At 38.3% G+C, this 15180-nt stretch overlaps 1 protein-coding gene across 2 annotated transcripts in view; it reads left to right on the top strand.

Annotated features, from left to right (window-relative positions):
* LOC124164335 (prion-like-(Q/N-rich) domain-bearing protein 25) overlaps positions 1-8646 on the top strand; it is a 44227-nt gene extending 35581 nt beyond the window's left edge. For both annotated transcript variants that reach the window (XM_046541612.1, XM_046541611.1), the window contains one exon: positions 8360-8646. In XM_046541612.1, the coding sequence (XP_046397568.1) occupies positions 8360-8544 (185 nt within the window). In that variant the 3' untranslated portion in view covers positions 8545-8646. The remainder of the gene's footprint in view (positions 1-8359) is intronic.
* The last annotated feature ends 6534 nt before the right edge of the window (positions 8647-15180 follow it).

Here is a 15180-nt window from a genome sequence, read left to right as displayed (position 1 = left end):
ATGCGGAACAACATGGCAAAATGTAGCAACCTTGTCGGTCGACAAAATTTTACTGTTATTTAAACCTGCCTATAAATTAAAATTGGCATCAAACGCTACGGGCAGACATAAATGTATGAATATGATTAAAGAAGAGAGAACTACGTCAAGTATTAAGGCTGTCGGGTACCTCGACCGTTTTCGAAACGTGTGTCCTTCCTCCCTCCACTGAAAAAGTAGCACCTCTGGCTGGCGAGACTAGCGGATTGGGGAAAGTCGTTGGAGGGAGAGCATGTGGGGTGGGGGGCTGAGGTTAGGGATGGTAGGGGAAGCGACGTGGAGGGGAAGTCGTAGTCATACTCGAGGGCGAGGCCTGAAATCTTTCGCTAGCCTGAGATCGCCTGACTTTGAGTCTGCTGTCTGTAAAAAAAGCAAGATACTCGAGTTTGAGGAGCACTAGCGTCTAAACGAAGCAATCGATTTCAATGCAATAAAAAGAATACGAAAGAGAATTTAGTTCTACGTTATATCATGTACTTTAAAAATTCTTCGGCTCAATAGTATTTCCTTTACTTAATTTTTTCTCGAAAAAGTACCCGTTTTTAGCGCGTGAAATCAAGGTGCCCAAATTTGAGCGCTTGGCATTCCCGTAGTTTTCGTTCCTATAACTTGCAGTTTTGATATAAAGAAGCCACATCTATTACTAGCAGTTTGCCGAAAACAAATTGTTTATACCACAAAAATTAATGGAGTTGTTGTAAACAACGCATACCTCTGCTAACATCGAAACCAGTGAGTCAATTGAAAATTGATTGGTACTGTTGTCTTTCGTAGAATGTTAGTAATGCAAGCACATATAAGTGAGCACTCGAAATAAATTTCCGTCGCAAGAGATCGCCTCAAATATCACGTGACATTTTGATATCAAGAAACGGCTATTTTCACCAATAAAGGGGACGGGTGTGGTTTCCAAAATAATCGATATCATGTTCATATTGATGGAGATTGAAGGGACTGCGCAATTTACTCAGAATAATGAGTTATCTTCGTAAGTTTTCGGAAAGAGATATATCTTTGTCACAATGATTTCCAATCGCCTAGTTAGCACCGTTGAGATCAGTTTAAAGATTTTCGTAGGTGTTATCTCCGATATATCATAAAAATGATTCAGCTCTATATAAATTATACCAGGATAAGTAAGCGGATATAAGTATATCTCCGGAAAAGTCCAACATACGCCTACTTTTGACGCCTCAGCTTAGAACAGCAAGTATGATTGGTGAAGATTGTAATGTAAAAGTAGCAGTTCTGATTAAAGTATTTCATTCGGTCCAGAAAACCGTTCTAGTGGAGCATCTTCAGATCCCTTAATTCGATACGTTAATCACCATAGTAATGTTATAATACCATATATTCTTTTTGAGATAATTAGATATAAGCACCAAAAAACGATTGAATTCAGTCGTGAATATTTACTTACGTTAATAACAAGTATAATGCGAAAGTAGCATTACACTTTTCTGCTAGGTTGAATATATATTAAATAATTGTGAGAGTAGCGTTATAACAATAATTATTATTGTTATTATTATTACTAATATTGTTATTATATTACAATAATACAAGGTATGCAAAATTGGGACTACTCAACATTTCAAATTTATACAACTATGTAATTATAATTGATAATTATTTTAATAAGAATTTCTTAAAGTATGTAGAGAGAACGCACATAATGTGCAACAGAAACAACCCACCTTATTTTGTACCAAGATACTTTAATAGGTATGGAAAAAAGAAATCAAAGGTAAAAATACCAATTATTTTTAATGACCTACCTGAAAGCCTTAAATTCCTAAATCATTTGACTGAATTAAAAAGGAAACTAAAAGAATATCTTAGCACAAGTTAGACATTAATCTTGCTGGACATATTTTTTTTCAATGGATGATATTTCTTGTGGGTGTAGGTATGTTTTTTTTGTAGTGGAAATTGTATTCCATAAATGAGAGATATTATTCCCTTGTTGTAAAGGAAAATATTAAGTTGTATAGCAAGTGAGTGTTAATTCCACATAAATGGTTGTGTTTTTTTTTTATATGTCTGCGGCCGCACTCAATGTGCATTCTGTTGGATAATTTTCTGTTTACTGTCTGGAGCCACTTTAATGGCTATTACGGCACCTGCTGACATGCCTTGATTGGTTTAGCAGGACCAGGATGATTTATTGTTGCTAATATTATTTCATTTCATAATGTTGTCATAATGTTTAAAACTATTGCAACAATAACTATTGCTGTTGTTATTGTTAATAACAACTAAATTGTCATTCTTAGTTATGTATTCGTTGAAAATGGAATTATTTTCTTTATTTACAGTGTTAAAGTCTCATTCGTTCGTTGTTATTCAAAATTAATGTTGTTATTTCTGCAACTATTGTTAATTTATTATGTTACTGAAGTTATTGTTTTTTTCATTGATAACAACAATATTAATAGGATAATCAATATTAACCTTTCAACCTCGTACCACATCAACCTTCAACCCGATACGGTCTCCATTGTACCATTTCCACTTGAGCTCTTTTTAAGCATGTTCCATGAAGACATACTGGCTCAGATGATGGTACTTCTGCGGCGAAACCAAGTTTTGCTCGTAAATAAAAGTGAATAATTAGAATGACGCCATTTTCATTGTGAAAATGTTCAAACGTTTTTGATAATGCCATTAGATTAATACCCGAATCGAAGAACAGCATGCTTGAGTTAAGAACTATACCGATTGAACCGAGTTGTTCCGCACATGTTCTCAGAAGCATAACTGGAAGGTTATTTATATTACACTTGAAGCGAGACGAAGAGCTCAGTTGTGATGTTTTTATGCAGCATCAAGCAGTGCGGAAAAACAGAAGCATAATCGATAATAATAAAAACGAACGCCAATAGACTACGGTAGATTAGATAATGTAAATAAAAAAATAAGAGATAGACTGCAGAACAGACAGATTCAGAATGTCTTTTTTTACGATCAATAAGAGATTATACTCGCGGCTGAGCTTAAAGCCACCGAGTGCGCCACCGGGTGGCGGATGGTGGGTCGACCTTAGGATATAGAGGATAGATGCGAGCTAAGCGAGTTCTCTCGTCGAATAAGTAGTCGTGGACAAAAAGCGGCGGTGTTCTGAGGGGGTATTGGGCTACCCTTGGGTAAGGTAGACCATTTAAATGATACAGAAACCTATGAAGATACCGTGACTTGGCGACTGGGGGCCGCCAATTATTATGCCTCTAATCACCCGGAGGAGAGGGCAGCAGCTCTTCTTCACATGTGCGAAGGTGGAGACCATACTGGTCGGTTCAGCGACACGCATTTCATTACGAGCGAGGTAACATTTACTTTAACGGCTGTAGTACTGCGATGTGGAAGGCCAGGGGAAACCACCACATTATCATCCCGAGGATTCGCAGCTACTCCACTCAATTTATATAATGACATGATGGAATTCTCTCGGGTAAAATATTCCGGAGGTAAACTAGTCCCCCATTCGGATCTCCGGGCGGGGACTACTTGAGAGGGTACGTCGGTCAAAGGTGATATAATGTTATGGATAGGAACATGAAACGTTAGATCACTTCGTACCTCCGGTAAGCTAGAGAACTTGAAGGTGAAGATGCGAAGAATGAACCTCGACGTATTAGGCATCAGCGAAATGAAGTGGCCCGAGGAAGGAGACTTTTGGAGTGGAAGCTACAGAATGATACACACAGGATCGCTAAATGGTAATGGTGGAGTAGGCATAATGCTTAGAAAGAGCGCCGGGATGCATGTCAAAAGCTACCTGCAGTTTAATGAAAGGATAGCAATGGTGAAGATAGATAATAAACCTGTAGCTACTGTAGTGCTACAGGTTTACATGCCTACGTCAGATTATGAAGACGAAGAAGTAGAAGATGTCTACCAAGATATAGCGGAAGTTATCAAGCAGGTAAGAGGGGAAGAAAATCTTATTATTTTAGGTGACTGGAACGCCGTCGTCGGCGAAGGTCAAGACGGAATAATAACTGGGAAATATGGGTTAGTTAACCGAATTGAAAGAGGAGAAAAGCTACTTGAATTCTGCACTGAGCACAGGCTAGTGGTTGCCAACACTTTATTCAAAAACCCCCTGCCACGAAGATGCACGTGGAAGATACCAGCAGACCTTAGAAGATTCCAAATCGACTACAATGTAGTGAAACAAAGATTCAGGAACCAGGTGAAGTACTGCAAAAGTTATCCAGGAGCAGATAGCGATAGTGACCATAACTTAGTAATGTTGAAATGCCGCCTTAAATTTAAAAAATTGAAGAAAGCCGTGAAAAACATATGGCAGGTTGAAAAATTGAAGGAGGTTCAGCATCAACTGGCTTTTAAATAGGCTGTAGAAAAGAAAATAGGGGAAAATACGGCCAATAAACCAATGGAAGAGTGTTGAAAAACCATTAGAAGTGGTCTGCAGGCAGCAGCTGAGGAAGTTCTTGGTAAAAGGAGATGAAAAAACCATGGATCACGCAGTAAGTATTAGATCTCATTGAAGAAAGAAGAAAATACAAGGCTGCGAAAACAGAGGAATGCAGAATTGTTACAAGAGGATAAGGAACGAAATATATCGTAAAGCGCGGAAGGCTAGAGAAACGTGGATGTAAAGTATTTGTGAAGACGTACAAAACAATCTTAAACATGGAAAAGTAGAGGCCGCCTATAGGATAGTGAGGAACCAATTTAAGGAAAGGGGCGCAAGATATAATACCCATAGGGACAAAAACGGAGAACTAATGATTGAAAACGAAGAAAAAGGGAGGCGATGGAAGGAATATCTGGAAGATCTGTACAAATGAAGCAGCCTCAGAACGAATGCTATCGAAAAGGAGAGGGAAGTGGATGCCGATGACATGGGAGCCCCAATTTTAAGATCGGAATTTGATGCGGCTGTAAGAGACCTCAGGATAAATAATGCGTCTGGCATTGATGACATTCCTGCAGAACTAATTAAAAATTCAGGAGAGAAGACGTTGAACCAGCTAAACAAAATCATTGGTGAAATGTATTCCACAGGTGAGATACCAAAGGACTTCGAGAGGAACATTATAATCCCTATTCCTAAGAAGAAAAGAGCGGAGAAGTGCGAAGACTTTAGGACCATAAGCCTTACTACTCATGCGTCGAAGATACTGACAAGGATCATCTATAGAAGAATAGAACGAAAAGCAGAGGAGTACTTGGATGAGGACCAATTTGGATTCATAAAAAACAAAGGCACAAGGGAAGCAATATTGGCCCTAAGACTGCTCATAGAGAAGAGAATGGAAAAGGACAAGCCAACGTTCGTTGCGTTTGTGGACTTAGAGAAAGCATTTGACAACGTGGATTGGAGCACAATGCTTGGAATTCTAAAGGAAATTGGGGTTTTTTATAATGACAGAAGAATCATACACAGTTTGTACAAAAACCAAGTAGCGGTGATATAATCAGGGCTCAGCTGTGAAGAAGCAAGAATTAGGAAAGAAGTGCCGCAAGGCTGTTTATAGTCCCCCGTAATTTTCAACGTTTTCATTGAGAAAGCCATTAATAAAATAAAAGGCATTGGGAGGTAATATCCATGGAGAAAAAATTAGCATGCCAAGATTTGCCGATGACATAGCCGTTATAGCAGAAACAGAGAGGGATTTGAAAAATATTCTGATTAATATGGGTAGGGTAATGGGTAGATATCAACTGAATAATCACGAAGAAAACCGAGATATTAGTATGCAGCAGAAGAGAAGAAGTCAAGACAAACATTAAAATAGGGAAGCAAAAACTGATAGAGGTGGATGAATTCGGTTATTTGGGAAGCAAGATAACTAGTGACGGGAGAAGTAAGAAAGAAATTACCAGCAGAATAGCCCAGGCGAAGAGAGCATTCCACCAAAAGAGAGACCTGATTACAGCGGGAAACTTAAATATGGAAGTAAAGAAACAATTGATAAGAACCTACATTTGGAGTATGCTCCTTTACGGAAGTGAGGCATGGACAATGACCGCAGCGGAGAAAACAAGGATAGAGGCCTTGGAAATGTGGTGCTACAGGAGAATGATGAAAATCAAATGGATCGACCGAGTTAATAACGAGGAAGTCCTAAGAAGAGTGGGAGAGAAGAGAAGCCTCATGAAAACCTTAACGAGAAGACGGAACAACCTTATAGGCCATATCTTGAGACATGATGGCCTGATGAAGACAATTGCCGAAGGACAAGTGGAAGGCAAGAACGGAAAAGGAAGACCTCGAACAAAATATATGGAACAAGTGAAGAAGGATTTGAAAGAGAAGAAATAGGTAGGTGTGAAAAGATTAGCTAATAGGAGAACTGAGTGGAGAGCTGCGTCAAACCAATCCTAGGATTGTTCACCAGTGATGATGATGATGATGAAGAGATTATAACGGCAGCGTTAGAACTCACAAATAGATTAGATGACTTTGTAGTGTAGCCTTCTAACTTATGTATAAGTTAATGCATGTTTCAGAATTTTATTACTATTTCTAACCGCATGTGGTAGTAAATTTTAAAGTATGCGTAACGTTTGACGTGTGTTGTGCATGTGGGAATCCAATTGCATGCTGGTGATTGATCACCCTCTGCCAAACACCCTAGAGGTGGCTCTCAGCGTTTCATGTAGAGGTATCAAAATTAATGATACTTTTAGGCATATTTTTTGGAAATCGATATCATGCATGATAAAACTAATAATTTATTCTGTACACTCATGCATTTGTATTATAAACCGGCGTGGGTTTCAATTCAGTAGAACCATCATCTGGGTATATGTTCCGCACATGCCAGGGTGTCGGTACAATTAGTTCAAAATTGGGGAAAATTCCGCTGCTGTTGTGGTTACTCACTGAACGCTAAGTCGCCCCGAATCATCTCGCCCATCGTGGACCTTCTTCACCCTTAACCAGTGACGTGCAATTCTTATTACACTACCAGTGACGTGCGGTCTGGGAGACCGCAATGAAACGAAAATTCATAAAACGTTGCAAAGTCATTTTTTATTGCTTAGCTTAATGTTTCATTGACTTATCAACTATTATAAAACTTATATTTAATATTATGCATTCCCAATACGAACCAACTCTTTCAGTAACAATTGTTGTTTGAAACAGGATCAAAAAATTGAAAACAAAAACACTTGGGTTGTTATTATTATCGTACTTTTTTAATGAAGTACTTAATCATCTACGCTATGCAACTAAAAATGATTCTTTACAAATTATTAATTATTATTATAATTCTTGAAAAATCACTAGGAATTGTTTTTAGCAACTTTTTAAATTATTTTCACCAGCATTGCGTTTATTGGAAGTAAGGAAATAAAACTTTGTAACGTTCACTGTTATTTAATTATGGGCACGACCCGGGCTTCGTAACTTGGTTACATCGTCAGGTGACTGATCTTGCATGCATCATACATTTATACACAAAGTACACAAGTGACAGTGAGGACATCTATCGGAAAGGAAAAGGACTGATTGAAAAGGCGGGGGTTAGGGTTAAACACGGAATGGAATAGGGAGAGGGGGGGGAAGGGGGAAAGGGGCAGCCTTAATTTGGGACGAGGCCCAGGGTTTTTCCTGGGAGGATAGGTATCTGATCAGCCAGGGGAGGGCGGGGTTAAAGTGGGTGAGGAGACGAGAGCTAAAGAAGGTGGCGGTGTTGGGGAAGAAAGAGAGGATTAGCGGGGTACATTGAGTTTTCTAAATTACAATAGTCTATGGAAGGTCGTTGAGTCCGATTGTGGAAGGTGCTGGTATGGGTTAATGATTTCCTCAAAGGACATGGGTCACTTGGGGGAATTTTGGTAAAAGCACTGCGTATTATTCGTTCTTTGAAATTTTAACTCCGATAGATGTCCTCACTGTCACTTGTGTACTTTGTTTATAAATGTATGGTGCATGCAAGATCAGTCACCTGACGATGTAACCAAGTTACGAAACCCGTTAGAAGTAACAAATAGATTAAAAAGTGCCTTTCACCATGTCTTTCAAATATCAAAATTCTCCTTTTGATCATTCTTTCAAATTTTCTAGTGCTTTATTCATACTTACTTTATAATTTGCAATAAGTTACAGCCAGTCTAGTAATCGTTCTATAGATCTTTCAGATTTGTATTCTTTTTGATAGTGCAGATGATTTGAGGAGTGCTATATTTGTAACATATGCAAATTCACTATTCACCACAAAGCCTTTCATTAATTAGTGATCTTTTTTCTAGTACCAATGGTGAAAATAAAATGGAATCGGTCATCAGCGGAGCAATAAAGAAATTCCTTCGATAATGGTCGAAATTATATTTTTTCTAGGCATAGGAAGTTCGTGTACCCCATCTTCAGGCTGTTTGGATCCAGCGATGGAGTGCAAGGAAAGCCCGGATGGAGTGTTCACTTGTCAATGTCGAGACGGATACGAGGCTGCTGGTGATGTCTGCAAGGAGACGGGACACTCCGTTCACGTGCATGTGGAGGTGGACGTAGACGTTGATATATAATGACACCAAATATCATTCATCGCCCCGAATATACGCTGAATTCATTGAATTGTACTCATGAACGCAGCTGTTCCATGCATTAAAAAAACACAGGAGACTTTGTATTTGTGCATCATTTCCATGATATCTAACCAATCCAAGACTTCGTTTTAACATGACGATTGTATCAGAACGATGAGGATGAATACGTTTAGCGAACAGAGAATGAAAATCTGAGAAGTATCTGGTTATGGTGTGTGAATAACATTTATTGGTACCGCGTGTATGCTATGAATATTATATGTTGTTTTGAGCGAATATAATATGCCCATAGTGTATGAAAATTGAATGTAAACATTTTTAAATTATTCATACATCTGCTTTACTTCCCCGATGGTATCTTCATTATTTTTATGCGGTATCAATAAATTTGTAATCACTCACCGCAACAAGATAATTCCCAGATTTTTATTCACTGTTCGCATATTATACTCGTTCACGCCGGCAGATGCACTCGTTTTTAGCTTGTAGATTATACACCATTCAAAAGTAGTTCTTTTTAAAAATCCTCACTCTAAAATGAAATAAAATGGCTCAGCCAGAAAACACCAGACGAAATAAATATATTTCAGAAAAGCCAAAAAATAAATAAACATCTTTTTATTTTAACACCTTGGAGCCAGTGGCCCAGCCAGGGGGTGGGTCAACAACCCTAGACCCAGTGGAAAGTTTGTCGAAAGGTGGAATAAATACAATAATTGAGAAAAGAAGATCATAAATTAGGAAATCTATTCCAGCGGGTTTAGAATTCATTTTTAATGTATTGTCGTTTATTGAAAAAAATAAAATTTACACTTAAAAAATGGCGTTGAGGGGCAGAATATAATTCTTGGGAGAACAACAGTAAAAACTGTAATGGAAGATGGATTGCAATGAAATTGGGAAAATGGGTCCCCTGGGTCAGAATATCAATTTGAATGAAAATAATATGGAACGTTAAAACAACCTAAATGGAAAACATTTTAAGCCTAACGCATTTCAAATCTGTTCTGGGGGGGGGCGGGAAAGAATGCATTTGGATGAAAAATACACCGAAAGATCATCTGACTCACAACTCCACCACGATGGCTCGTGAGCGAGTAAGTTAATAGTTTTGAGCGTTAGCGGAAAGGAGAGTAGCCAAGAGATCAGGACTCCTAGATGGAGTTCTCTGGAGGATACAACACACCGGGGCCGGGAACCAAGTTAGAGACTTATGCTCCTGCGCTCCCGGGGAGATGCTTGGATGCGAAAAAAACAAGGAAAGAGGCGCCGCACAGTGGTCCCAAATCGAAAAAAGCTGGCCAAAATTAATATCGTCGTAATTTGAGCTAAAACAGCAACAAAAGTGGATGTCTCTTACTGATTTTGATCGTCTGAATCTGATTCTGGCATTATTTTTACGATGTCTCTTCATTTTATCATTAATTGAGCTGTTATTATTTAAACATTTTTTAGAAAATCTCAATATAGATGCCATTGCGATTGGTGATAACTTGGTGTGAGAGTTTAAAATAGTATAATTTTAAGGTAAAAGATGTATAAATTGTTGTTAAAACCCATTATAGAATTTACGACATGAAATTGGTGAGATTCGAACCCGCGACCATCAGCATAGTCGGTGAGATACCAAAATCGGAAAAAAAGTACTCACACTCACTCATTTTTGGCTTCCATATATTTGATAAGTCACATAAGATGAAATAAAATGACTGATATTAAGAACATTGAGGAAAATAATGTTCAAATTTCAATAAAATCGCTTTCATGTATCACAAAGAACAAATTTTAAAATAATCGTCGCCCGATGCCACACCATCGGACTCATTGTCGTTCTGCGAATCACTTAAAATTAGCAAATTTTCACCTCACCTGATAGACTGACGTCGTTTTTTTGTAACTCCTGATGTAATTAAAATGTATGATTCAGATATTTAAAGGAGTTTTCGAAAGATATCTTCATAATTTAAAATTCTTGGGTATTTTCTTGTACAATGCTCTCGGAATTTCCTCATGTCTATGTTCCTGGCCTCCAATGCTTCCTCCGCTAAAACTTCAATTGTAAGAAAAGATTCTTTGGACATTGTTGTTCCATGTATCAGCACTTTATGTACCATGAGCAGAATATAATACCAACCATAATCGATGCACAGCTCAGCTATTTCAATGCAATACTGGCTGAAGGATTCATTATTTATCTCATAGCCGCAGGACAGAGATTTTAATATCACTGAAAGTCTATGAATAAGTCTTTCATCGATACCCGTCATGAAAATTTCAAATCACATTAATAATTACATTTCATACACATAAAGCATTTATTCGTAGATTTTTCAAAATAATAGAAACGGGTCCAATATTTTTTACATATTGATTATAATTTTATATTTACAAGTAATTTCATCTTGTCTGAAATGAAATCCTGAATTAAAACTTCACTTTAAAAAATATGATGATTGAGATTAATGAGTGATTATTTTTATACACTGCATATATTCACCGATTGTGCATACACGGTAATCATTTTCACTCACTAGATGCGAGAGGGAGATATTGATATGCTTCTGGAGGGAATTTCATTTCCTTCTGCAACCAGCTTTTGAACATCTCTTTGAAATGCTCATCTGTCCTCGAGCTTTGATTCCACTTTCTCAGGTATTTCGAGAAACCATTCTTCGCACAAAACGCGTCAGAATATTTTTTGCATGCTTGATTTCATTCAGTCGAAATCTTGTTTTCATATATTCCACGACATAACCCTTCTTCTTCGCTTATTAATATTCTTTTCTCTCTGTATTTTTATTGTACACCGCAAGGTACGAAAAAATTTGCGGCACCCATAATTCAAATTTAACAGGAGTATTTACGGCTGAAACGATGAATGTGATTTCTAAAAGTTGTCTATTTTTAACCAATAATAAACGGAAAATTATGAGTTGACATGGAATAAAATATATAAAGCTTATATAGACTTGCCTCTGAGTTTCCGGAGTATCCTGAAATTTGAATGCCAAACATTGGCAAACCAAGTGCTTTAATTATCTGGACAGGACAAGTTTCTCGAGTTAGCCGTGTTAACACAGTTTGGAACACAGCACTTTTTCACTATGAAAATCATTAAGCAAAACTGAGTGGGAAATATTCACCACATCCATGCAATGGCTATGGTGAGGGAGGCCGTCATCCTCATTCCATTATTATTAAAAAATGCACCTGCAAGATTCATGCTCCATTGGTGGGTTTAGACGAATTTTCCCCTCCGATTTCAATCCTATCTACGTCTATGGGCTGTTGAAATGATTCTGTGAACAATTCTTGGCATTAGGGAGCATTCATTTCTCATATCGCCAATACGTTATTTCGGAATAACTGCTGACAACGCTGTACGGCATGTAAGGGATCTCTTCTCTATAAAAATATGAGGAAAGTTTTACAGAGAAAAGCATCTTGTGGTTACTGTAAGGTTCTCGCATGAGGACTGAAGTAGTGGCTTTTGATCACTCATAATGTAGCATTCATAGCATGAAAACCGGCCCTCATTGGTTTCATGAGTATTTGAAGGTGAGTGCACAAACGAGAAGTGTCCATACGATAGGCGTGAAGTTCTTACTTGATTTATGCAATCGTACAGGATGTAGAATTATGCTAAGTATACACCATGCAAGTTTGACCACCCATACAGGAATATTTGAGCGATAATGCCACTGTCTCCCGCCGGCCGCCGGCCAGCCGCCCTCAGCGGAGTGGTGCACCGCTCAACTGAAAACCCTCTAGATGTCGGATAGGCAAGTATAGGCAAGATTTTTTTTCTCCATCTTGTTGTACATAATCTTCCTAAGGATTGAGCATAGGAATCTTTGAGGGGCACGGAAGGGCACAAAACTATATCGACACATTTGACTAAAAATAGGCCCAAAAATAGCTAACTTTATAAATAAATAAATATTGTTATAATAAATTCTGAAACGAACAAAAATTACTACAATATTGTGAAAAAATATGCAAACTTACCGTATTAAAATTGACAGATGAATCCCATGAAATTAAAATAGTCATTTAATAAGTTGAATTACCCTAAAATCGACTATTTCTACGCCTCGGGCGTTTTAGGCTGAACATGCCCATGTTTGTCGGGTTACACAGGTCAACATAATAATCACACAGACCTATCAGGTACGAAATATTATAGGCCATATCCTGCAGAATCCGAATACATAAATCAAAACTTTCTCGTAAAAAGTCGAAAAAATGACTTTTGGCCAGCTTTTTTCGATTTGGGACCACTGTGCGCCGCCGAGATAGGAGCCCGACGACGACTCTGGGGTTGGGATAGGTTTGGAAGGGATGGGACGGTGTGAAACACCTTACCGCTATAGAAGCGGAAAGGACTCCCTGACTAGCGAAACCCGGCACCCGGCAACGCCAGTTACTGTAAACCTCTGCACGTTACATATGTCACGAAAAAAATGGAATCGACAATCGAGCAAAGGTTAAGTCGCGTGCAAAACTGAAAAAATCTCTTCAGGAGATAAAAAATGATTTGTGAGGCTTACTGGGACTCTGATCTGTTCTACCTACTAGTTTTGAGGCCTGAGGTTATAGGCCTTTTGGAAGGGCTGGGAAGAGGTAAATCCCCAAAATGGTTAGAATGAACGAATCAAAAGTAAAATCTGTGTTCATTGCCTTTTTAGTCAGCAAAGGAGTGGTCTTTAAAGAATTTGTTTTCAAGGACAGACCGTTAATGCTGCCCATTGTACGTGTTGGAAAGACTCCGAAAAAAGGTCATCAAGACGAGAAAATAAATTTGCGCTACCTGGCAAATCCGTCTCGACAAAGCACCTTGCTACAACGATGTAGGAGTCCGCGAGTTCCTGGCAAAACATGAGGTTCAAACGCTGCCCCACACTCTTCTAGCCCTGAAGTCGTTCCAGCAGACTTCTTTTCGCTACCTCAGATTAAGGCAGCCCTGAAATGAACCTATTTTTCACCCGTAGAAGAGAGACAATCAGTCAATACGAGGACCTTGGGAGAGGTTTTCGAAGAAGCCTTCCTGGTCGCGTACCGGTGGCTTGAAAAAAAAAGTAGAAGCTCAAGGGCAGTGCTTTGAAGAATCTAAAGTGAATGGACAGATATGCTCATTAAATTTCTTTAAAAATATATTTGCATAACTTTCGGAATGCACCCCATAGAAGAGTCCGATAGCTGGTAATCCATGGAAAGGAAACCTTGGACCAACCCGGGAAGAAAAGAAAATCACCGAAGAAGACGGACCAATGAGTAGCCTCCGGCCTCCTTACCTGACCAATGAGAAGACGCCTGCCTTCGACGATATGCGTAAAAAACGGTCGATAGACACACTGCACTTCAGTACCCTGAAGAAGCCAGCTGCAATACTGGCGTAACGGTCGTCTACAGAGATGGAATGGAATCACGTTCAAAATTGATGTAGTTTCAGCTGTAAAACCAAAACGCAATGTTTACTTATTTGATAAATGCAACTTCATTAAATTTGACGAGATGCTTAACGACTATTGCAAAAAATTCGTAGCTAAAACAGAGGAAAAAGGCATAGATGTAACATGGAAACACTTCTTAAAAATTCTGCGCCAAGGAATCAACGTATATATTCCTCAAAAACTGAAAAGTGATAATAAAGAACCACGCTGGTACTACAACGATGTCAGAAGGGATCTTAGGAAACAGAGAAACTATACTACTTGCACAAAAAGTCCATTACGTTAGGTCATAAGTCGAAGGAACTCGAAGCAAAAGAAAGTCACGTTGCACAACTAAGGTCACCAGAAGCAGAAATAAATGCAAACGGCACTGAGAAAGTTCAAGAAAAAAGTACTCGGTGAATTACTCGAGGAAAATCTGAAATCTTTTTAGTCGTATGCTTCAGGGAAAATCTTCAACCGTAGATTCGTTATTTGATAAAGATGGTACACCTGTCACCGATGATATTGACAAAGCTAACAAGTTAAATTCCCACTTCGAAAGTGTATGCAATACTGACGATACTGAATTTAATTTGTCAGACACTAGGTGCCTAATTTTGCCACTTTCTTTAGGAGGGAATCATAAACTATATTGACCATATTTTCGAGTAAGAAAATATTACTGAAGATTATCATCGGCGATGGCATAAAAGAGCATATACTCATCCTAGTGGCTATCTTTGATAACTTAAGACATGATTTACACCTTTTTTGACTGAAAAACCTCTCCATTTCGCGTCATTTATCGCATCCATAGCGTAAACTGTGCGTTGCAGGTTGCCTACCCACATAACCTGCTTTCGGGGACACGATAAAAGGTGATTTTCTCGATAATTAAAAGGAATAGAGCTGACGTATTTGGTCTAAAACATCAAGGAAAGACCAATGTTTTACATCATTGGAAGAAATGAGTGACGACGTGTGAAGCGAAATTCAAATTATTTACATTTTTAACGTTTTTCGTTAAAAATTTCGACAAAATGGCAATCAGAAGATATTAACCGATTTTGAAAAAAAAAATCATATCTGTAATACCCACCCGGGTAAGCAACTTTTGCCGGGTATTACGAGTCGCTCCTAAAGAAAAGTGGCAAAACGAGGCACCCTAACATAATATTAG

The sequence above is a fragment of the Ischnura elegans genome, chromosome 8 (assembly GCF_921293095.1).
Source record: "Ischnura elegans chromosome 8, ioIscEleg1.1, whole genome shotgun sequence".
NCBI classification, from domain to species: Eukaryota; Metazoa; Arthropoda; class Insecta; order Odonata; family Coenagrionidae; genus Ischnura; species Ischnura elegans.
This window is presented reverse-complemented; position numbering and strand designations above follow the sequence as displayed.